A 25,488-nucleotide genomic window follows, 5' to 3' on the forward strand; every position below is an offset into this window, starting at 1 on the left:
TGATATGAAAGGAAAAGTTACATGCTAACAACACAGGGCTTGGAAAACTGCGTCCACACAGCACATGCATGTCCACGTGGTCTAGTGTATTAAGAGGTGAACGCTGAACTGGTCAAGAGTGCTGGACACTGATGATGAATGCAAACCACTGCAGACACTGTTCTGGAAGAACAGTCATGGAGAATCCAGAAACACTGGGGACAACTGGACATGGTCGAAGAAACTCAAGGAAAAGGCCCAGCCCCTGGGGACTGATCTTACCCCAGGTGGAGCAGTTGGGACAGGGACATTCTCACTTTCAGTTGGCTTTAAGAAATCAAAGATTGAACATATATTAATTAATTGGGAAGGAAGCAGGGGTTCAGGAGGACATCCCCTCCCCCTTTTAAAAAATGTGTGGTTTGTGTTTTAGGGCGACACACCTGCTCCCTCCCTGGGAAAGTGCCGGGGACACTGCTTGGAATTGAACTTGAGGGCGGGCAGTCATGGACACAGGCTCAGACACGCTACTTTCTAAATCACATCCCAGGATGTGAGGTTCCAAGGCTGACGGACACCCAGGAAAGATGCTGCAAGACCTCAGTGGTCCCTACAGTTGGAATGCAGAGTGGGACTCTCTCTGCTTCTCCTGGGGAACCTGGCTCTTTGCTGAAGCAGGGTTGTGGGTCTCAGGAAATCACTGCTCTGCAGCAGGCCACTCTAAAGTCTGAGGAACAGAATGGCTCTACCAAACAGGGCAGAGTGGCAGCTGCCTGTGGCCCACAGACCCCCTGGACCACACTCTGTTCCTGGGCCCATGTGCCTGGGCCGTATGGGTCCCGTGATGCCCTCTCTGGCAGGGCTGCTGGGGGGCTGGACAGACTGAGTCAGTGGGGCAGGAGGGTCTATTTTCCCTACAGAAGCCTTCATTGCCCAACTGGCAGCTTGGACTATTGTCAATGGAGACAAAATTCAGCTCTGTGTGACTACTGGAGAGAAACAGCTCAGGACCAGCTGGCCCTGAGCTTCGGTAGCTCTGCCTCATCTGAGGTCTGATGGTGCTCCTGTGCCTCGGGCCCCAGGGTGAAGAATCAGGGCACCCACTGCCCTGTGTGCACTGCTTCCCCCCTCAGGCTAGGAGCCTGCAGAGGGCAAGGACCCTGCCTCATTCCACTCAGTGCCCAGCATGGTATTTGGCACTTATTAGGTGCTCAATAAATGCTTCAGAAAATGCAAGGAGTTTTCTGTAAGCAAACTGTAACAAATATCGAGAGGCATCTTTAAATTAAACAGTGAGGGCTGAATGAGAATTGGGAAATGATGGCCTTTCTCTTCCCTTCAGTAGCGTCACCTCTGCTGAAGCAGTTGGTCTACCAGGTGACTCACAAAACAACAAAGCTCTAGTCTGGCTGGGGTCGAGCATGGCTGCGTGTACTCAGCTGCTAGGCAGCCTTTCCGCACACTGCCTCTGTGCAGCTAAGGATGTGTGCGCACACGTGGACGCGCACACTAACCTGATGGGCCCCCCTTCCTAGGGATACAGGGGAAATTACGGCTCCATTCTGAAGCCTCACTCTTGTCAACAGCTGCCTCTTAAGACCAAAAAGAAAATTCTACAAAACTCACAGAAAATAAGGAATTTGGGCACATCGCATCACAACTGAAATTCAGCAATGTGATCACGAGCCCAGGACTAACAGGTGCCGATACGGTAAAAAGGGGCTCCTGGGTCACCTGGGGTGCTCGGAGTGTGAGCTCGGCAATGGGTCTGTCGAGCCCCAGGTCACTGTTTTTATTTTCTTCTTCTATCGTCTCACCTCAAAACAAATGACATCTCCTGAAAGGGACAGGTGGTGGCATTTAACTTAAGACTTTAACCAATGAAGTAATTAGTTTTCCAGAGTTCTCCCCACATGCAGGAAGGCTTCGGTCATCCGTGCAGCTGGAGTGTGAGGCCGTGTGTGTGTCTGAGTGTGTGTGCACACCTCTGCTTGCCTACGCTCAAGGGGACCAGAGTGTGCCTAAGACAGAGCCCTCTGTGGCATACATGTGAAATGTCCATACATAACCTGTGAGAGACCGGGAGGCCTGCGGCTGGGGAAGGCTCCCTTCCCGGCCACATGCTCTGGCCCAGGCCCTTCTGCTTGCCGCTGCCAGTCCTGCTCCAAGTCTGGCAGACCTTGCACCACCCTCGTCCTTACGACGCGGGGAAGTTAGCAGCCAAACTGACTTTTCAAGTGCACATCTCTTTTTCAACTGTCTTTGAAGTATAACAAATCTTAGGCTATGAACTTGAAACCATGGATATTCTTTTGTTTAAAAAAAAAAGCAAAGAGGAGGAGGAGACAGCATTTGTGGAGGGACAAGCAGCACAACATGCACTGAAGGAAGGAAAGAACAAAGAGCACATCAAGCTGTGTGCACCCCATGCAGCCTGCGGCACCCACCCTGCCCCCGTGTGCAACACTGGGCACGAGGACTGCTCAGGGGAGATGTCACTGGTGGCATGGGGGTGACAGTGCAAGTTGCTAAAATATCTTACAAATTAGGACTCGGAGGATGGCTTTGCTCAAACTACAAATGCCAGCCTGATGAATGGGCAGGCCAGCTCTCGCCCTGGGTGGCACATTAGAACTGCCTATGGATTGCTGACAAAATCCGATGGCTAGTTCCTACCCTAGAGATTCCTATTTAATTAATAGGGAGGGGGGTGCCTAAGCTTTGGGAGTTTTAAAAGATCCCAGGTGCTGCCAAAGCCGAGAACTGCAGTCCTGGCCAGGATAAAGCTGGGCCACGGTCTTCAGCTGGCCACCCACACCAGCTAATTCCCTTTAGGTCTGGATTGGCCCTGCAGAGCAGGACCACAAGAAAAGCCTACTTGGGCTGTTACAGCTGACAGTGGGTTCTTTGGAGGTTGGTGAGGGTTCAGGACTTAGGATGCAAAGGGATTAAACTCCATTCCCATCTTCCTTACAAGGAATGGAGGACTCCTGGGAGCAACCACAGGACATCCCCAGAGGATGTGAGATTGGGAAAGGACTCACTCCCTAGGCAGCTTTCCAAAGACAGCTGTTAAGGCTGCATGATCAGTTTTCAACAGAAGGAATTCCAGTGTCATCTCAGGGCTTGGACTTGCAGGGGTGGGGAACCTTTTTTCTGCCAAGGGCCATTTGGATATTTATAACATCATTCACAGGCCATACAAAATTATCAACTTAAAAATTAGCTATAAAAAAAGCTCCTAGATTTACTGAATTTCAAGTCCCACCTGCAGTTGCCCTGGCAAGGCCAGACCAAATGATTTCCCCACCCCTGGACTAGAGGACCTCAGGAGCTCCTTCCAACCCTGAGATGCCACAGTCTTCAGCTAGGACCCCTACAGGGAGATGGTTCTCAGCCTTGGGAGGCCAAACTGTATGCCCTGATCAGGAAAGCTTGTTAGATCCCTGGGGCTCTCCTGATGTTCTCTCCAGCCCCTTCCCACAGGCCTTTCAAGCAGGCTCTGAGATGCAGGCTCAGGGTCAGGCCCCTGCAACTAAAGAAGCCAAACAAGCCCCGAGTTTCCCAAGTGTAATCAAAGGGATCTGTCTAAACTTTCTCAATTCCCATCTTTTTCAGGAAAAGTTGAAAGGATGCAGTTTTTCAGTTCAGTCAGGAAGCAAACCAACATCCCAGAACCAGTTAACCTAAGGCATCCTGGAGAACCCAGTCTTTGTGGGGGAAACTCCCTCTGATGACTTCTGACCTGGCATGTAACACCTCTGGGAGGAAAGACCTGCTGAGTCTGTGTCAGAAACCAGCAACCTGGTCCCTAGAAGAGGGTGAGCTTATGGAATGGAGGGTTGGACAACCTGACTGTGGGTTCGGAATAAGAAACTTGACTGTAGCTATTGGCCACCTGGTCCAAACTGGGGACCTGACAAGTCAAGGACAATTCTTGGGTCCCTGGGAGTGAGTTTCCTACTGACTTTTATGCTCTTCAGTGAGTAATAAAAAGGCAGACATGCCCTCTAAACAAGTGCTTTGCCCCAGCAGTAATGAGAATGGCAACAGCAGCCACTCCCGGGCTGGGGAGAATACGTTGCTGAGGCATTTCACCAAAGAGCAAACGGGCATCTGAGAGGGAACGAAAGTGAGCCTGCCGGTCATCGTCTGACATTTTAGCAGCTTGGTGATGTGACGACTGCAAGTGGTGAAGACGAGTCCACGAGAGCTGCCACACCACGCCGAGCAGGCTGGGGCCACGGGAGGGGCAGCAGGATGCAGAGGGCCGGTGAGCATGCAGGCAGGACACCGGAAAGGGCCATCCAAAATGTTTTTGCAGAGAATACAAATGCAAGCTCGAGTTCTCGTTTTCAGGCCAGATCATTCACTCCTGAAGATACGCTGGCAAGTCACAGAGCCAAGCACGACTGACCAAGATGGCCTCGGCTCGGACCCCGGGCTGCGGACAACGAAATGTGGGGCGGGAAACAATTTAGATGACCATGACCAACAGCACACCCTGTGAAACTCAGCGAAAACCAAAGGTGGGGAAGCCAAAAACAAGTATACAGTCTTTAAAGTGCTCTTGCTTTAATGACTTCACCGTATATATGTTTATATATACTTGCCGCTACAATTTTCTAAAAATAAAACCAACATGAAAATAAATTAGGCAACAGAAAATGAAGATCAACAGAGGTTGGGGGAGAGAGCACAGCAAGTTAATATTGCAAATAATGATGACTTATGGCAGCTAAAAACAGCCAATGATGTTCATGCTCAGCTGACCCAGGAGCTCAGGGGACAGGCCACTAAGGGACACACTATGTGCTGCTACCCTGAGGGACTCAGCATGTGCAGGTGAGGGGGTATAGGAGTCAACAGCCCCACTCAGATAGCTATACCATCAGAGGTTAAGGACACCCGGTCTCTTTTATCTCTGTGCCTCCCCAAAGCTTCACCATGGCCTGAGAATTCTAGATATCCAATAAACATGTGCTGAAAGCCTGAATAAATGAGCAGGTGGCCTGGAGCATTCGTTCTGCACTGAAATGCTGAGACACGCCCCCCCCCCCCCACACACACAGTGGCACTCCACTGGCCCAGGGCAGAGAGCTGGGATTGCCACCAGCTGAGGAAGGTTTGGCCTCAAGCAGCCAGGGGAAAGGCCACTGACTGAAAGGACAGTGTGGGAATGACTATCCTTGTGATCCTGAAAGTCTGACTGGATGCCAGGAATGGGCCCAATGACAGCCTGTTTTGTGCAGATACCCTAGTGTCAAATGCTAACTAGAAACTTAGTATGGGCTTTTGTAGGCCTGTGGCTTTCCTGACTAATGAGAGGTGAAGGACAACACTGAGACACTGATGAGCAAGGCTGGGCCAGAGGGGACAGGTGCAGTGGGCTCCTGTGCCCAGCGCAGGGTGAGGCAGCCTGGCAGCCAGGCAGGTGCTGTTGCTGAATGAACCAGTGCCACACCCTGCCAGCCAGCAAGTGGGTCCGGCATTAGAGAGCTGGCTTGGCCACATCCAGCTGCCCAGAAACCAAGCATTTACTCCCTACACCTGTACATACTTTAAGCACCAAGTGCTCTAGGGAGACCTGCTGAAACTGTGGTTTATATTTTCATTTCCATTACAGACCACCTCTGACTTACATAAGTGTCTGTTTCAGAATCTTCACAGTATACTTTGGATAAAGTATACTTTGATGTAAGTTATAAGCACTTTTCACTGTAAGATGATTAAGCTGGCAGATGTCTGCTCATAAACTCAGGAGAGAGCCTAATGGCAGCCCAGTTAGTGTCCTGCTGTTCTCCCATTTGCCTCAGATTATTTTATAACCAAGAATAATTTATACATTATGAATGGCAATTTTATAGCAGACTCATGGAACATTTCACATGAAGTGAAATTTTCATAAATCTGGGCTTATGGAGGTTAGGGGATGTAAAACACCATTTTTGTACCTTGTCATGGCATGAATTTGGATGTTATGAGGCTTAAGTCACACCTTCACGCACATGCCAATGTCTTACAGTCTATTTCATTATTTTACATGGAAAATCTTAATAAATTTGCATCTCCCTAACACTTTGGTTATTTTAGCAAGTATTTTCACAAATATTCATATCATTTTCCACAACATACCTACAAAGCAGGGAGAACAGATTTCATTCACCCCAGTTGATCTAAGAAAGAAGTGAGGCCCAGATGCCACAAGTCATTTTGAACTGGGACTAGAATTGCCAGGCCTCGGGACTGCCTAGCAAGTGGCTGCCCACTATTCTACACTCCAGAATCAGCCTGGCTCCCAAACTGGTGGCATAAAGGGATTTCATTGTCCTTATTTGACACAGGTTCTCTGGGCACCAGGATGGACCATTCAATCCTGCAGATGTCAGCCAGGCAGAGCGTGGTGGCCCCTTCCCAGACAAGCAGAGGAGGGGCTAGGCTGGCAATGTGGAGCAGGAAGCCAACACTGTGCAACGGTCCCCGCAAAGGACTCAACACAACCTGGCACACACACAGGACACCCACGAAGACTTGCTAATGAACTGGGACAGACCAGGTGGGCAGGGCCATTTCTGCCTGCCTCAGGCAGTCTAGGTGTGGGTCAGACCAGAGAGGACCTGGCAAGAGGTGGTGCTCCCCTTTCTCAAGCCTCTTAATTTTGAAGGGGGGGTTCTCAGGATGCTTCTTGAAGTGTATGTGTGGGGAGGGGGGGTTGCTCCACCTACCACGCTGTTTGTTCCCTCATCAAAAGATTTAACTGCAAGCAACAAATGAGTACCGACTCCCCCCACCCTTGAGATGCACTAAGCCTTCCTTCCCCTGGTCCTGGTCGGCTTCCAATCTGGAAGCTAGAGTGGGGGACGTTCCCCAGTGTCACCAGTTGGATTCAGCAGACACAGGGGACAGGTGAGAACACCAGTAGCAAGAGCCACATGCTCAGGGCACAGCTGTGGGGTCTCCCTCCCATGCCTTCACAGCCCAGAGTGGGTACGAAGGCACACGTTATAAACTCCATTTTATAGCTGGAGAAACTGAGGCACAAAGCAGTCAGGTGACATGCCAAGGTCATGTAGCTAGTGCGTGCTAATGTTCACACACTCACATAATTAACTCCTAGCCCTTAACATTTTAACAAGATATTCTATTAAAGTAATGTTTTAGCTCCAAAACAGTAATCCTACATTTACTTCCCTCCTCTCTCTCAAGGGAAGGGAGTGGGGTGAGGGTGGGGAGACCAAAAATGGTTCTAGTCTTACAAAAGAAACGTGTGCCTGAATTTCTAAAACATACAGAGATCCCTGGGTCGGGGGGATTCTAGTCTCCTCTACATTAGACTTAACAGAAAAAAAATGACGTTGTAGGACACAAAGTTTGCTACTTACATTCACTTCAGTTATAGCAATATCAACGACGCTACCAACAACAATTAAGGCATCGAAAGTGTTCCATGCATCAGTGAAATAGTGCTGTTAGGGCAAGCATTCAGAAGCCACAGACAGGAAGCACAACAGGAGAAAGAAGAAAGGGACAGTGTTACAAACGGAACGTTCGCGCGCACGGTACCCGGCTGCTGGAAAAACCGCCCTACAACAAACACGTTACAGATACATCGCCTCGGGCAGCACTGCTGACACAGGAAATAAAGACAGTTAGCGACACCTCGCTGGCCTGCCTACCAGTGGCCTGGGTAATGCCGCGAAACGGTCTGCCCTCCAAAAGCTGGTCTGCGTCTCAAAAGGCCCCGAGTGGGGCTCTACCTTGAAAAGCCTCTTTTCCGCAGTTCTTATTAGGAAATTCCTGGTTTTAGACGAAGTGAAACTGGGATCTGTGACTTGTCCAGGTGGTGCCAGTGCGGGCGGGGAGCGGAATGTGCACAGACAAAGGACAAGAGGCGGGCGGCCACGGGCGGGCGCATACTCACGTCGGCTTCGCTGAGGGCCACGTCTATAATGCTGCCGATTACGATGAGGGAGTCAAACGTATTCCAGGCGTCACTAAAATACCCCTGGACAGAGCAGGCAGGGGGCAGACATTTATGAGCATGTATGAATGAAACGCCACACGGACCACATGGGGACACGTCGGAGGCCCCGCGGCACCCATGGCAACCAGGTGGGGTGGGGGAGTCAAAGGGAGGCAACACTACCGTCCACCAGTGGAAAGGAACACGGAGGATGGTGGGCACCTGCATGTGTGAGAGAGGCTGCCCACACGCGCACACACACGCACACACACACACGCATGCGCGCGCACACAGACACACACACGCCACACATGCACACACGATGCAGACCCATGGCCCTGAGCAGCACCAAACGGAGAATATCTGCAGGACAGAGAGAGGCATTTGGAAACTCTGCCCTGACGCCCAGGCTGACAAGCCCAGGCCCTCACATGCTGAAGGAAGTTGCAAGCGCCTCCGACTCCTTTCATAGGGACCCGTCACCCCACTTCCTTCTCTACTCAAAGAGCACTGTGAGCAGGCATTCCACACGCTCTCATTTCTGTGCCGTTAAAACAAACCTGTAACCCTTCCCCCTCCTCACCAGTCCAACAAGAATTACAAAGGGTGTGCCTGAGACAAGTTCCTGTCCTCTTAGTGCTCTCAGGGACAGGGACAGGGACAAGGACAAGGACAAGGGACAGGGGCAAGGGCTGACAGGGGGAGAGGCAGTGGTGCACACAGGTCCGAGGCAGAGTCCAGGCAGAGAAGCTCACTCTGGGCTATGGGGAGGGGAGCCCACTAGGGAAGCCACAGCAGGTCTCCCAGAGGAAAGGAGCACGGACGAATGAAGGTGCTCAAGGGCTCCCACTGTCATCAAGGGAAGCCCCAGGTCACCAGCAGGCTCCTCCTTGCCCCCAGCTCTTGCTCTCTCCCTCCCTCTTCACCCTCCAGGCTAAGAGGATTCCTTTCCATCCCTCAAAACCACCGCCAAGGTCTCCCCACCTCCTGACGCTTCCCCACCCCAACTCTGTCTGCCCACATTCACTACCTCCTTCAAGGTCAGATCAAATGCTCCCTCCCCGAGGGGACCTTTTCAGGGCCTCCTGACTTCCGCCCCCATCACGGTGCCTCTGCGTCTCTCTCATATCCTGATCGCTGGATCCCGGGTCTTTGCAAGTCCACCACTCTGCGGAGGACTATGCAGATGGTCCCCTCCCCTCCTTCACTAACCCCCATATCTAGCCCAGAGCCTTGAACCCAGTTAGTGCCTGACCCGTTGCAGTGTCTCTTCCTATCAGTTAAGCAACCCAGTGCTTGTTTTCTCCAGGTCCTCAAATCGTGCAACAATTCTGATGGCACAACATCCCCAAAAGTGTGACTTACAAATCTATACCCATGTGCCATACATTTTATTTCCCCTTCCGGGCTCAGCACAATAGCTCTCAATTGGGGCCTGTTGTCTTCCAACTTCCCCCGGAAGGCTGAGATCCGAGGGGTTGGGCTGGGCAGCACTGCACACAGAAGCTCCAGGCTGCAAGCCCAACGGCTCTCTGTAAATCCACTGTGTCTTCTTAGAAAGTCAGAACATGTTTTGGAAATAACAATTCAGATCTGAATAATACACAAAAAGGGTGTGTGTGTGCTCACTACTAGGTACGCTTCGTGCTGGATCAAGGAAACCAGAACAGAAGGTGCTTTGAAGTGTCAGGTCCCATGAACTGTGATGGGATGCAGGCCCAGAGGAAGCCCTGCAGAGCCCCAGCCTCTACGGCACAATAGAAAACATGGACGAGTTGGCTGTCTTAATAGCTGGAGCGGCACGTTTACTCCGGTTACCGCTAATCACTCCAGGTGCGTGTGTGGGGGAGCTATGACACTGACTGATGATTTGGGTGTTTACAAAGTTTCGTATTAAATAAAGCACGATTTTTCCAACCAACTGCCATGATTTCTGGCCCAGTCTTTACCTCTCTCCTCCCATCCTACAATCATAGTGCCTCAGCCACATGTTACCCTCATCAACTGCCACCTCCCAGCCCCTACCTCAGTCCTGGAACTAGTGAACAAAAGGAGTTCACCTGCACCAACCTGATGACCTGTGGATCCAAGTCCAATGGGAAGGTCTACTTAAGAAATACAGCATCCTGCACCTTCTAGATTTTCTTCTCATGGTGTGTGATTCTTCGCGGGCAAAACTGAGGAAAGATGGGCTGCTCTGAGGACTAGACTAGTGCTGCTAGCATGCCAGGCATGCTGGTCGGAGATGAGATAAGGAGCTGCACCAGGACAAAGGAGTTCACTGCTTCCTTTATCAAGGGAGTCTCCAAACGGAAACTTCAGCAGCAAAAGAGGGGCACTGGGTACAGTTGTGGATGCCCCAGGCCATAAGGGGCATCCTTTAAAGGGGCATCATTTCAAAGAGAACCAAAGATACAGGTTCTCTTTGAAATGATGTGCACTGTTGCTATGGGTAACATTCAGGTGGCCGACTAGCAGCCCTGGCAGACTGTGCTCTGAGGGGCAGGGCTTGCCCTTTCCTTCGGGACTCAGCAACTCAGAAGCTAGAGTACCGTGATTCTTCCACTCCCCTCTAGAGAAATGGGTGTCTCAATATCATCCATGGTCATCAGTAACAGCTGAGTGCCTCCAGTGTACACATAGAACAGAGGACCAAGCACCCCTCCTCCCGTCCATCCCGCCACACGGACAGCCCTAGCCAGGCTGCCCTGTGGGCTCTGCTGCTCCCATTAGAGTCCATCATTTACCTGCGGCCAAGCCCACTACCTGTGCGCTGGGTGCCAGCCCGTCACCTGCTTTGGACTTGACTCCTGAACAGCTCCTCTCTCGCTGTCCAGAATTATCAGTATTCACCTTTGGGTCATTCCCATCAGCCAACTAATGGGACTATGTGGCCCATGATGCTGTAAAAAATCACTTTCAATCAGCATGACAGAGGCCTAGCATTTGGGATCCTGGAAATTTTTGGCAATCTCATCAACTCTCTCTCCAGAGGATCCCTCACATTCTTAAAACCCTAGAAGAATACACCCCCAACCCAGGCAACAGGAGACAAGTGGGGGCAGGTGGCTGGAATCACAGGCTCCGACCAGGTGGCTCTGCTAGGTCCAGGGGAGGCAGGAAATGCCAGCCTGCCCTTTCTTCCCACATCCTGTTTCCCTGTTTAGTAGCCTCCTTTGTAATAAAATCACTGTCAAGGGAGCATGACTCAGTCCCCCACCCCTTTCCCACCAAAGTATGGTGTAACCAGAAAAAGAGACACTGGCTTTGGCCCTCTGACAGAGGGCCCCTCTCCAACAACCTGAGCATTGACAACACATTCTTGTACTGCAGGATTCTGAGGCTAGGGTCCCTCAAGGGGAACCAGCAGCCCTACAGGCTCAGCCAGAGTCAGCCTTTATATTATCTTTTCTCCAACACTACTTGCTTGAAAAGATCAAACAAATCAGTCACTTGCAATAACATCTATGACCTGAAACAATTCTGACTCCAGACATTTAAAATCATACACCAGACTAATGTGGGCCTTGGGGCCAGGCAGCTCCATTATGTCCAAGAATTCTATTCTGATTGTCTGTCGATGCCTGTATCCTGCCCAATTGTGGGTCCTGGAAGCAGAGCCTGGATCAACAGCCAGGAGGTAGCACAGACTTGGCACACGTGGGGAGAATATTTGTGGAATGGCTACATGAGGCAACAGGAAAAGCAGGCCAAGCCCATGGCTATTTTGCTGCCTGTAGGTCCCGTCCCCCCCCCCCCCCCCCCCCGACCTGCAGATCTGAAGAGGCCTTTTACAAATACCTGCTTCTGCTGTTGATGGTGGCAGCCAGATCACTTACCAGTTTCTGCTAGGGGAGTATTTGACTCAAGGTATGACCCACAGCGCCAATTTCTCATAGAAACTGTAGCTGGCGGCTTTCTAACTAGCATAAGCTTTTCCAAAGGTCGAGTGAGGGTTTACAGGAAAACACCCACTTTTGGCCGCTCTACCCTGCCCAAATATCCTGTGGTAGAAAACCAGTACCCTCTTATGCCAAGAGGGTATCCCTACAGGGTCATCCATTTATTCCTTTCTTCATTCCCCAGTCTTTACTGAGTAGCCAGCTTGTAGCAGGCATCGTGCGACACAAAGAAGACCCATAAGCACCTAATAACACACTGCGCGGGGAAGAGCCAACGCTGGCTGGGTTGGTAGGACGGTGTCACAGAGGAGCCAGTATTTCAGACAGGCTACAGGATTACGGGCAGAAGCATGTGCCATAGAAAGGTCCAGCATGTTAGCAGCAGGGGATGGGTGGGAAGCTTGGAAGGGTAGGGAGAGAGTGGCTGGAAATGAGGCAGAAACATAAACAGGCCAACGTTTAGTGGAAGACTTTGTCATTAGACTGAGAAGATTACGTTTCTCATACAATAGGTGGCCAATTCCAGAATTTCATTGGAAGAGAGGCACATCAACTTTGGCTTTACAAAGGGAGTATGTAGAAGATGAACAGAGAGGGGCTGAGGCCAGAGGCCTCACGACAGGAGACGGTGAAGCAGTCAGGGTAGCCTGGAAAGGAGGCGGCCAGTAGAGATGTGGGTCACACAGAGGTGGTCACTGAAGCCCTGGGCAGGCGAGAAGGGGATCAGGGGAGAGTTCTGAGAAACCCCAACATTAAAGGAACAGTCTGAGCCTTTGAAGTCTGATACAGAGCTCTAGTTAAGGAGAGGAGGAACTGGGCTGTTATTTTGCATTAAAATAAATCACCTACATCATATGTGATCACTGCAGAAATGAAAGGACAGTATCACATTTTCTTCCCAGGAGATGGAGAATGTCCTGTAGGAAGATTGCTAAGGTTTTCTTAATAAGCCTGCCTCCAGCCAGGGACCCTGGGGCAGGGACTGCTGTCCTGGGAGGCTGATGGGGCCAGATGCCCCAGTGTCCGCTGGGCATCAGCTCTGCATGGAAGCATGTGGAGCTGTAAAACTCTCTCCTTTCCCCAAACCAGCCATTTTGGAGGTAGAAGCAAGATCAACATACTTTATGGCCTAAGACTTGGGAACAAAGTGTGGCTCTCTGGAGATAAACCCACAACCAGAGCAGGTAACCTGGCTCAAGCATGTACTGGACCGAACACCAGATGGGTGACATCCTGAAGCACAAAGAGGGGAGCCTCAGACAAATGAGACGTGTTCCTCCCCCCTTGGGGGCCAGTACTTTGGAAAAGGCCTTTCTTCATCTCCCTCCGTGGAACAAGAGAATTCATCAGAGAACTCCAGCGGCTTCCCCAGGGAGCATGGAGGGAAAGGCCAGGGGAAAGGGGCTTATCTCTTACTCAAAACCCTAGGGCTGCACAGTCAACTCTGCAAGTCAAAAGCACAACCTAAAGTGCATGAGACCAAGGCCTGGCGTGTGGGTTTCCCGTGGGAGCTGATACAACACACTAAACAGCCTGCTTGATTTGCCCTAATCCAGCAATTTTCAACCTTTTTCATCTCATGGCATGCATAAACTAATCACAAAAATTCTGTGGCACACCCAAAAATATATTTTTTGCTGGTTTGACAGAAAAATAGGTATAATTTTGCTTCATCCGCACTGAATGGCCATTATTGTGTTGGTTGTTAAAGGAAAAGAGGTCAGTGCCCCTGACTAAACAGTCAGGTATCACATGTTTTACAAATTCTCGCAACATGAGGGTTGAAAATTGCTGCCCTAATCCTTGGTTCTGAGGCTTCACACCGCCTTGTACTCTTACCTCACTCAAGCTCAAATCAACGCTTCCCACACAGTGCACCTGCCTCCCCATCAGGAAGCTCCCAGCTCTGGGTTTCCTATGTCTCTCTGTCCACCCTCAGCCCTTCCCCTTATACAGGCCAGGTGACCTCTTCTGATGGGTCCCAGGACCATGTGCCTCTAAATGTCTCCCTCTCAGGAGGCTCCATTTCTCAGTCAGGCTCTTGGATATGAAAGTCCTCAGGGTCAGGTTTCACCTTCTAGCCTACCAGGAAGGGTTTTGTCTGACTCACTGTCTGCATTTGAATGACAAAACAGCTGTGACCCAGGCTCCCCTCACAGAGATGCTGAGGCTCTTCTAGAAGGTGTAGCCCTCACTGTGGAAACTGCTCCCCCAAGGGGCCTGTTACAAAGCTCCTTACAGGAGAAAGACTTTCCTAAGATGAGACTGATGGGCCAGGTTTCCCACCCTCCGTCCCACGTGGCCATCTCCTCAAGAATCTTCCCTCTGCAGCTTCCACAGCATGGTCCCTCAGCCAACTGCCCCTCTGCTGGGAGGGAGGGAGGGAGGGAAGGAAGGAGGGCCCTCACCTCACGGACCCCTCTGATTGGTGTTGACAATGAAGAGAAGAAAGGATTACTCAGGGAGTGCTCTAAGCAGAACTTTGCATCTATCTTGGTAAAGTGATTATCCCCCACTCTCCTGGCACAAAACAGCATGAAATCCTCTCCCCTGGCTTTGGTGAATGCAGCCTCAGAGCTCCCCAGGCACAGAGAGGCTGCTATAGCTGTTGCAAAATTTCTCAGTTGCAAATCTAAGATTGTCTTATGCTATGAAAATATCTTGCTAAGTAAAACTACAAAGCAGCACAGTTTCTAGCGGAAATCACTCATTTTAAAACTCTGGTTGATCAGTACTGATTATAAATTTTCCCTTAGTATCTTCAGTCTGTTAATAAGCCACTGAACTCCCCCTGCCCCCCCAGGTTTGGTATCAGCAATTTACTAGGCAGAGCAATGTGCAACGAACCATTGATGCAACAGCCTGCTACAGGATACACACTCACACTCACACACAGTCACTAACACACATGCACACACACACACACACACACAAACACATACTTGCACACATTAACACACATACACGCTCACTCACGGACACACTCATACTCACATGCACTGAGACATGCTCACTCGCACACTCTCACACACACTAACATACACACAAACACACACAAACTCACGTACACTAACACACTCACACACACTAACACATCCACACTCACACACATGCCATGGGCAAGTGGGCCTTCTCTTCAGCCTAGAACAAGCAAGCTTTTAAAAACCTCAGGGCAGAACACCAGGTGAGGGAAGACATGGCCCAGGATCTGGGAAATGCCCCATAGATACAGTCCGTGTTGCATTTCTCAAGGATTTCTGATGTTGTTACTTTGCAAACTTTTCCATCAATCCAGAAAAATATTATTCAAAGTAGTAAAGGTGAGAGGGAAGCAAACCAAAATCCCCAAAGGAAATTGAGATGAATTTGGAAAAGGGGAGGATGTTTGTATGTGTAGATATGGACAAGTCACAGTAAATAACACCTGGCCATGCAGAAAGTGCCAACTCGGACCCCACTGCAATCACCCCAACTGGTCACTTACAAGTGTCCTTTCTTTTGGGTCCACAAAGAGCTGATAAAGATTGCATAGAAATTAATTCAAATTAAAGAAAGGAACAGTTTTGAATTAGAATTCCATGTGACTATGGAGCATGTAAAATCATTTCACAATCCAAGTCTTAAATTAGTCTTGCCAGATACCTTACACACAGGTGAGCCAATAACTGGGTCACTGAACTTGTCACTGTCTGACAGTTTTGGGCTTTGCTAGAAAAGAATCTAAGGGTCAAATGTCCCACAGCTCAGCCAGGACTTGCTGTTCTGTCTAGGATTTTGGAACAAGGGAACATCATTAGTTGAAGACGGTGGCGGTGGCCACAGAAACAGTACTGACACATCTGCAGCCTGGTACTACCTGCCAGGCACTCTCCTAGGCATGGCACACCTAGGAATTCTTGACTCCTCGTAGCACCCTGTGAAACAGGACTACGGGTCTTCACTTTATGGATGAGGAAACTGAGGCACAGAGCAGTAAGGAACTTGTTTGGTGAGCTAGTGGAGAGCAGGGATTTGAATCCAGAACCATGCGTGCTCTTCGATGCCGTCCTATCTGCCTCGTACACTACAACACATTGAGGGATGTGAGATGAATTCACTCCCTCCCAAAGGAGACAGAGTATGCTGAGTTGTCCAACACAGTTTAACACATTTCATGTCTTGTTTTGCCTTAAAGTGAAAATTTTCTAAAGTAAATAAACAAAGAATGGTAGAGCTATGAGAGGTCTGCAGCTGGTAGACTTTTCCATAAAGGGTGAAAAAGATGCTGTAGACCAAGAACACATAAAACCTAAGACTTTATCCTAAAATCTAAGAGTAAAATCAGGGCCAAATTCTTTCTGATGGGTTATGTTTAAACAATTTCTCCAGTGCTTCAGTAGTGAAGCAAGTCTCCCTGAGACAGCCTGACACATGCTGTTCTAGAAACAGAAAACCAAGTTTAAAACAATCTCTGCTCCGCCAATTCCCAATTCTCTCCTCCCTTCTTTTCTTAGAATTGTTTTTATGAGGTTTTGTTTTTGCAGATTTACGTTCCCATATGTATACAGATGCCCTAATCAGATTTTAATGTTCTCAGGTGATAACCTAGTTAGCAGCGAGAACAATTCTGCATAATCACTAACACAAGACTAACAGGAAGCGGGTGCTTCTCGGGGATGATGCAGCAGCCTGAGAAGCGGTTTCAGCAACTCACCTTAGGTTTAAACGCAATGACTTTCAAAACCATCTCGACAGTGAACACCCCGGTGAAGACCATGTTCAGAATGTCCATGGCGTCATTAAACATCTTGGACTGCTCGTAGTGCTGCGGATGAAGACAGAGGCACAGTTCTCAGAGGCTCCTTCCAGACCTGCAGAAGGGGGCTCCCCAGCCCTCTGCTCCCTGCAGGTGCCCATGGACACAGATGCACCCTCCACAGTCCAGCACCCTCCCCAATGATTCCACTGGCACTGCGAGGTCACAGGCCCTTCCCACAAAGGGCAGGGGGGCCTTGACAAGATGAGGATGACTGGATGATGAAGGGGAAAGACACCAATTTCCTCTGCTCCAGATAATAGGAACCCAGCCCTCCTCCTGACAGGGTCTATACTCAGGGCCATGACCCAGGCACAATGCAGAATCCACCCAAATGTCAATGAATAAAGGTAGGATTTGGTTAGGGGCAAACTTTATGCCATGTAGTTCTATATTCAAATAAAAGGCAGTATTATCTTGACTTCCCACTTTCACCTACATCAACCCATGGTCCTTCTCATGCATAAAGAATTCTTACATTTGAGGAAGTGCCAGGAAATTTATTGTTGGCTGTCTTTAGATCCATTTTCTAGACAGCACTGGGAGTTGGTGTGCTCAGGTTCTTAAAGTCACTGAAAACTGAATCTAGACCTTGGTCTTTGCTTCTTGCCCTAGCGCAACCAGACAAACTGCTGGAAAGGCTAACTGTTAATTCTATTAATTACACTGTTTGTATTAAATATATAGAATTATATTACACTGCAATCCAGCTTGGCCCACTGATGTGAGTTGTACTCCTTGCCCCCAACGTGAGCAGGGAATAGCTGCAACACAGGTCCAACTCCACACTCCATGAACGGGAAGACTCCCTGCCGCACCCTGGGAGCTCCTTGAGGACAGGAGTGGGACTCACGTGTTGTCTTTCAACATTGGGTGCTTACTCTGTGACAGGCCCCCAGCAAAGTGCCTGACACACATTATCCAGGATAAACTTTATATCCGAGGCAGGTATAAGGGACTTCCCGTTTTACCCATAAAGAAAGCAGGCTCAGGGGATGTCAATAACTTTCCCAAGGCTGCCCTGCTGGTGAGGAGTCGAGTCAGGATCAGAACCCCTCTGTCCAACTCCACACGGACAGAGCTTCAGTCCTCAGCCACTCCCTGGCCACAGGAGGCCCCCGGTAAAAGTTCATAGAACAGAATGCTTCGGCTCCATGGAAATGTCACCTAAGGCCACACTACACAGACACTCTCTTCTACAAAGCTCTTAAACTCTTCCCGTGATGACTGTTAGCCAAGAATGACTGTGGACCAAACCACAGTCCAGACCCATCAGAAAACCAAACCCATCCTCTTGTGAGGAGCTGGGGCACAGGACTGTGCGAGGGCCTGGACGTGATCCCCACTTCCATGTGTCCCCACTTTACCTGCATGGCCAAGCAGAGTGTGTTGAGCATGATGAGGACAAACATCATGTATTCGAACGGCGAGGAGTTCACCACATACCAGAACTTGTACTGGTAGGGGTTTTTGGGGATGTATCTCCGCACAGGCCGTGCTTTCAAGGCGTATTCCACACACTGACGCTGCAACGGCAGAAAAGAGCAAGCAGGGTCCTGAGCACATCCTACGGACCGGACGCGGCTCTCACCTGCTCCAAAAGAGCAGGCGCAGCACCTGCTGGGAGGGACCCAGGCCCGAGGGGAAAACTACTTGGCAACCACCATAGACACCACTCGACGTCAGGGATAAAGGGCCCCAGCTCCATCACCTCTTCCGGTCCTTGCAGCAACCTGGGGGTACCCAGATCCCCCAGTCTGCTTCCATTTTACTTATTACAAAATGAGCCCAGAGCTGCGAACGGCCCGCCTGAGGTCGCACAGTGCACAAGCAGAGATGTGAGGCCTCGCCCCAGTTCTCATTCCTGCCATTCCTCTACGCCAACAGGTTACATGTGTAGTTCTCCTGCCCATGCCCGGCCTCCAGGAAAGAAAACCACGTCATGAGAGGTACGGAAATCCCCAAGAACCAGAGGGGCTGGGTTCACTGCCCGAGACTGGAGCCCATGGCTGCTCCAGGATGGACGCACGGGAGTCGCCTCTCAGGAGCCACAGTGCGTTAACTGTGAGCGTCTAATGGTGAGCTGGCTACGTGCCCATCTGGGAGCTTTTGAGGCTCAGGAGCTTGTGGTGTCCTCAGACCTCCGGGTCAGTAATGATGGCCAGAGCACTATCCTCCCCTCTCACTCTGGGGCTGCGACTGGTCCACCCCTTGCAGCAAGCCCAGGGGGAGCCTCCAGCCCTGACAGCTCACCAGCAGGCCCTGCCTGCTCCCAGGCTCAGACCTACTCCCATTCTTCTGCTTGGATTCTGGGTTCTGACTTCAGACAGGCTCCCTCTTGTCTAGGCCCTGGCCCTGCTGTGACCTCACATGGTGACCGGGAGCGACCCCCAATTTGAGCCTGCTCTGGACCTTGGGCAGTAACATAATTTCAGCTCTGCTGCTGCCTGGCTGGTCTGGGCCTTGCCCCAACACTTTATCCTCAGTAGGGGTAAGGAGTGGGGCCAGGCCTCCCTCTGACTGTCACTGATGGAATCTGCAGAGATGTCCTGACAACTCAAAGAAACATCATCCTAGAAACCAAGCCAGCACCGTCCTCACGTTTCCCCCAGTAAGTCTGGCTGCAGCCGAGACAGACAGACTGCCTCGCCACAGCCACTTCCCCCAGGAAGCCCAGGCTGGCAGACTAGTCTTGCTCACTCTGCCATAACCAAACCGAGATGCTGCTGATAGAGGACCCGGGGGAAACTCCCAGAGCAGAATCTCCATCTAACGATCTCTGAAGGCTGAAAGGGACCTCTAAAAGCAACTCCTGAATGCCTTCAATTTAGAGATAAAGGAGCAAATCCAGAGGGGACCAGGGATGGGCCCACAGTGCCAGAGCAGGAGCAGGTAGAACGGGCCCAGAAGGCAGGTTACTTGGCTCCCTTGGATCACCACACAACCAGAGCCAAAGCCCCTGCTTCTATTGCGTTGTTAAAACAAGGTGCTAGATAAAGAGAGATTGATGCCAGTGCACTCTTAGTCCCAAGTTTCAAGTTAGTGACTTTTCCTGTGGTGTGGTAGTGCACTTCCTCTAAGTTAACAGTTCTCAACCAGGGGACATTTGTTACCAAAAACCGGGGTTGGGACGGGTGTGGGGGAGAGGAATGGGGGGAGTGCTACTGGAATCTAGTGAGTAGAGGCCAGGGACGCTGTTAAACACCCTACAAAGCACAAGAACTGTCCGGCCTACAGTGCCAACAGTGCCAAGGTTGAGGAGATAAAAGACTATCTGTCATTAGGAACCCTGGGAGCATCACTGGTGCTTTCTGGAGCCTTGTCACACTACCCGACAAGCCTGAGAGCTGTCACTGGTGGGTCAAGACCACAGAAGGTGGCCCAAGCACCTCTCTGACTTCTCATCTACAGGTCTGGGGGTGGGTTCCACAATTACGAAGTCACATCTGTATCTCGGAACCTAACTTTCAACAGCAATGACTCAGACAGGCTGTGGGTGTGCTCTGAACGGGGCCCGGGGCCCAAAGCCCAGGGACAGACACGGGGTCTGTGCACAGGGAAACCATCAAAAGAGAAGCCATTCCCCTCCTGCTCGAGCGACGGAAGCCCAAACAGCGTGTGACTTTAACCTGATTTTTGTCCAGCTCACAGTTCTTATACTCTTTTTCTCCCTGCTCCTGGAATGTGACAATGACGAAACCCACGAAGATGTTCATCATGAAGAAAGCGACGATGATGATGTAGATGATGAAGAAGATGGAGATCTCTACGCGGTAGTTGTAGATCGGGCCGACGTTCTCTCCGTGCGAGTCGATGGCTTTGTACAGCAAACTGGAGAGCAGAAGGACCAGATGAGCACTGCCAGCCCCGCTCAGCCGAGCCCAGGTAGCCCAGCCCTGTGGCCTTCCCAGGTGTGTCCCTCTTCTGAATGCCAACATGGGCACTGACCGGCACACCCCTCACTGGAGCTCCCTCCCCCAAGGCCCCTAGACACAGACAGGTCTCTGAGGCACCCTCCTTAACCTGCTCAGTACCTAGGTGGGGGGTACCTGGGATGTATTTGTGATTGGTGTTTGAGGACTGAAAAACAAGATTTCACAAATATTCAATCACGCTCTTTCCCATTCACAGGTAGAAGAGAGGAAGAAAGTCTCATGTAGACACTGGCTGAACTGAAAGTTATACACACTGGCAAAGACAATAGCAAGCAACCATGGATTTCTAAAAACTCAGAGCTTCCCTAAACTGAAATACACACTAAATTAAATATAGGCCCAGAAGAACTCAATAGGAAGAGAGGAAATTACAATAAAACCCCCAAGTTAAATTCGGCCCCATTCTGATGCAGAGCCAATACTTCCTGGGCACCCAGTCCCTGGGGGCACTGTGCTACACACCTTCGCATCCATCTGGAAAGGGGGACATCACTGTCACCCCCATCTGATGGAAGCTCAGAGAGGGATCTAAGTGCCCAAGGTCATACTCTTCAGGGTCAGAGCCAGGAGTTGAGCCCAGCTCCTCTGAGCCCCAAGTCCCAAACTTATTCATTTCCCCTCAGCTGCCACCCTGAGTTGCTCAAGCACGGTGTTTGAAACCTAAGACTCAAAACCTCCATAGAGTAAAAGATATTATTCCATGCCTCTTCTCTCTTCAGGACCAATTCTCTAATGAAAGGCCCTGCCTAGCCATCCTTTACCCCACAGGCACTCTTGTAAAGCTCTCCGACTCTCTCATGCATCCAGAGGGTTCTGCCAGCCTCAGAAGACCAACCTGTCCACCTTTTGCAATTTCTCTAGGCATGGGAAGTTGATATTCAGGACTCCATCTATGTATCTATGCTCTGGTGGCAGGAGCTAGAGGTGGGGTGGGGCATCGGAGAGCAGACAGTAACAGAGGTACAAGAGACTCTCCTTTTGTATTCCACCTCCTTCCTTCCTTCCTTCCTTCCTTCCTTCCTTCCTTCCTTCCTTCCTTCCTTCCTTCCTTCCTTCCTCCCTCCCTCCCTCCCTCCCTCCCTCCCTCCCTTCCTTCCATTTTTCTTACTCTGCCCATTAAAATCCTAGCCATTCTATTCTGCACATCTGTGACACACCAGACCCTCCTGCCTGGTTTGATTGCCTGACACTCTCATTGAATTTGGGCTTTGAAAGGAGGAACCGTGTCGAGATAACTGCTTCTTCCACGGTGCCTAACAGAGCATGTTACATGGAGCTGGTATCAAGAGCACATTTTATGAATGAGCAAGTGAGTGCCTCAGTGAAAGACATAGTACAATGGCAGCCATCCATGCTTGGCACATACTAGTACTAGGGATGAATGGATGAATGGTTTGGGACACTACCAAGACCCTCTTTAGTGTAATGGCAGCTTTAATGACACAGCTACCAATGAGAGTTGGCATGACAAAGGCCTCTGAGGACTCCACATTTCCATCCAGGGGTGTTCCCCAGGAGCCTGCTGAGATGAGCCCCCTGCCTAGGAGCTATGCCCCTCCCCCACTTCCCAAATCCGAGAGTCCTGTCAGCTGGCCACAAATGTTAATCCTTTGCCTAATCAGACAAAGGGGCCCTGTGGGCCAAGAAGTGATTGATAAATGGCCCAAAGTTTAAAAGTCAAAGAAAAAGCCTGCAACTGTGGAGAAAAGCAACAGGGCTCAGGAGAGCTGGATCGGCCTAGACTACCCCGAAGCAGGGAGGAGCCTCCCTGCAGATGTTCGCTCTCTGTACTTACTCAGGCCAGCCCTCAAACGTGGAGACCGTGAACAGTGCCATCATAGCCGAAAGGACATTGTCAAAGTTGAAATCGCTATTTTGCCAGATCCTCTCACGGACCACAGGGTTATCAACCTCCCCATCCTTGTAGAATATGAAAAGCCCCCTAGAGAAAAGAAATGTGAGTCATCTTAGCCTGACATGAAATCGGTCAAGGCTACCCCAGCCCCACACCTGCAGGCACAGACACGCTCGGTCTGCCAGCCAGGCCATGAGCACTGCACCGTCTGGGTGCCTCCTACTCCAGTCCTGCATTCAATCTACTCTCCAGTTCACATAACCGGTGAATAACTACTAGTTTAATGAGTATTCTTCAGAGCAACTAGGCAGACACTGGCATAGGGTGGATAACAAATGAAAACGACCAAACAATAAACATCTCCCATATGCAATGGGCTCAGGGCGTACACTGAAGAGTCGAAAGCTTTGGCTGTGGAGAATTCCATAAGCTCTGGAAACCAGCCCAGGCATCCTCTTAGCTGCACTTTAGTTTTAATCGAATTCCTTCTCTTTATACTAACAATATCCCCCAGTGTTTTTTTTCCAGAGATGTCTGTAATTTCTGGGACACTGTATTTCTCATAGAATTTCATTTCTGGAAGGAGTCCAATGTCTTTATTTTACAGATGAGGAAGCAGAGACTTAAAGAAGGGTGGGTGTCTTCACGCTGCTGCTGCTCCGCTGTTCAACTCCAGGGGGCACCCTCCAGCCCACAGGCCATGCGAATGGTGCCCCTGGAGGAGCAGAGCCACAGTCACAGGACACTTGGTGCTCTCTGACTGCACCTTCTGCTAAAGAGAAACCCCAAACCAGTGCAGGCAGCCAGATCTCAGCTGGTGACATCTCAAAAGGATGGGGAAACGGGGACTTCTGCACAGCCTTAGACTTCAGGCAATGGTTCCCACGTCTGCCTTCACATTCTTCTGCATGGCCTGGGATGAGGCATGAGTATTTCCCATCTTCTCTCTCCTCTGCCTGTTCTAGTGAATGGAAATGTGGTGGCAGGAAACCTACCAGAAGATGGTAGCCAGCATCTGAATACCAGGGAGTTGAGCTCTGAGTTCTGGTTTGGGGAAAAATTACCCATGTGGCTGTAGAGTGAGCTTCCTGGGGCATTTAATAATTGTTATTTTAGGGTTTAGTCCCCCCCCTCGCCCCCAGTTTACAGATTCTGTACCAAACATTAAAAGCCATCTACCTATCGTTCTTCCAAATTCCTCACTCCTGTGCTTAGGACACTCACCTGCATTCTTCGGGGTTACTTTTGGCTTCATCTGTGCAGCGATAGAACTTTCCCTGAGTACAAAACAGACAGACAGTCAAATGCAAGCTTGTCCCCGAAGAGATCATCCAGGCCTCGTGCTCCAAGGCACGTCCCTGTACCTTGAACAACTGGACCCCGATGCAGGCAAACATGAACTGCAGAAGGGTGGTGACGATCATGATGTTGCCGATTGTCCGGATGGCCACAAAGACGCACTGGACGACGTGCTGGGGAGAGAGCAGCAGAGGATGGAGGGGAGAGCTAATACCAGCTGAGATTGTCTATGTGTATGCGCATCTGTATATGATTGCCTGACTTTGCAGTGCTCTGTTTCTGAGTAGTTATCTGTGGGGAGTTACCCCCAGTGCACCATGGCTGCCTGGGAAGAGCACCCTGTATGTGGGTCCCATCTTGGTCTCCTGCCATGGGGTGTAGCACTGCCTGGCTGGCACCCAGGCCCACAGGATTCCCCACCCCATAAAAGAACGTAGGGAAATGCAAACCCTCTGAGCTTTCATACAACCTGCATGAGAATAGATTTAAAGACGAAAGTAAACACTATTAATAATAAAAAAGTAATAAGTGAACAGTAATCACATAAAGAAAATATTTTAAATAAAGAAAAATAAAATAGTAACAGTTAAAAATGGTATCAGCACTTGGCAGAGGCAGCCCAACTGGGTAGAAATGTCCTTTTCAAACCTATAATCTACTTTAAAATCCATCAGGCCTCACCCCAGCTCTGGCCCAGGAAAGTCAGTAATTATAGCTAACCCCACCAAAGAAAGCCCAGCCTGCAGGAGAGAGGCCCAAACCTTCAGTCCTTTCGCTCTGTTGATTGCCCTGAGCGGCCTCAGGACCCTTAAGACCCTGAGAATCTTCACAACGGAGATGGCACTGGATCTAAGGAAATAAAGGGGGGGGGGGGAGGAACAGAGGGAGGAAAGAAAGCAGAATGTATTAGAGTTGGACAAAACGCTTTGAGATTATTACACTTGGCTTTCACTTTAACACCACCGCACAACGTGGTGGAACCCATGTGGAGCTGAGCTAACCTCTCCCAGAGACTCGCAGATGATCATGACCACAATCCATGGAGCCTTCTAGGCCAGGCCCACTCACAGAGGCCCCCAGTCAGGTGCACAGTGACCTTGGGAGACACAACTGAGGAAATTTACTTTGCTCTTTTCACTCAATGTAAACACTCGGTAGTACTGGGCTTTTAGGCTTCAGTTTCGTTTTCTAACTTGGAGCCCTGGTGTACTGCTTTGGTGCTGGGCTTTGCTGGGCTTCAAGGAGTCCACTATTTGGTGGGAGAGACCAGCAGTCACAACCCCGTGAGGCAGGTATGACAACACAGGTGATGCAATGAGGGGAGCATCACTCCAGGGAGCCCGGGAAGGCCCCCTAGTGGGGTGATGTCCAGGTGAGTCCAGGGGGAGTGAGGGTTAGCTAGACAAAGGGGGAAGGGGCTGCAGGCCCAGAGTGTCCGGTAGGCAGGTCCTGTATGGGAGAGTGCAGCTCATTTAGCAAGGCAGGTGGCTGGGTGTGGAGTAAGCACCTGCTGGGGAGGCAGTGGACAAGGGCTGTGGCTGGAGAGGGCAGGCACAGCTGGGAGTTTATAAAAGTTGCAAAGATACTGATTAGAATGCCCTTCGAAACTGCAACTACATGGCTCTCTCCCCTGGGAGATGGTGGGAGGTGAGCAGGACTACTACCATAGAGGGCTATGTTTTAGGCAGGGGCCTTAATCTTCCGAGGGGACAGAGCCTTTCCATGCACCTTTGGCTCAGAGGTGTGCATGCATGCTCCCA

The 25,488-nt window shown here is 50.4% G+C and overlaps 1 protein-coding gene across 4 annotated transcripts in view; it reads right to left on the bottom strand.

Moving 5' to 3' along the window:
- The window catches only part of CACNA1D (calcium voltage-gated channel subunit alpha1 D), a gene marked incomplete at its 5' end in the record, with an annotated part of 288,308 nt that overhangs the window by 39,279 nt on the left and 223,541 nt on the right, over positions 1-25,488 (bottom strand). For 2 of the 4 annotated variants that reach the window (XM_081159099.1, XM_081159100.1), the window contains 8 exons: positions 7,901-7,984; positions 16,538-16,648; positions 18,007-18,165; positions 20,269-20,470; positions 22,370-22,516; positions 23,654-23,706; positions 23,794-23,901; positions 24,490-24,577. In XM_081159099.1, coding sequence (XP_081015225.1) covers positions 7,901-7,984; positions 16,538-16,648; positions 18,007-18,165; positions 20,269-20,470; positions 22,370-22,516; positions 23,654-23,706; positions 23,794-23,901; positions 24,490-24,577 — 952 coding nt within the window. Of the gene's footprint in view, positions 1-261; positions 307-7,361; positions 7,446-7,900; positions 7,985-16,537; positions 16,649-18,006; positions 18,166-20,268; positions 20,471-22,369; positions 22,517-23,653; positions 23,707-23,793; positions 23,902-24,489; positions 24,578-25,488 lie in introns of all 4 variants that reach the window. The other 2 variants (XM_081159098.1, XM_081159101.1) reach the window with 2 other exon arrangements.

Source organism: Miniopterus schreibersii (assembly GCF_964146895.1).
Source record: "Miniopterus schreibersii genome assembly, chromosome: 15".
NCBI lineage: Eukaryota > Metazoa > Chordata > Mammalia > Chiroptera > Miniopteridae > Miniopterus > Miniopterus schreibersii.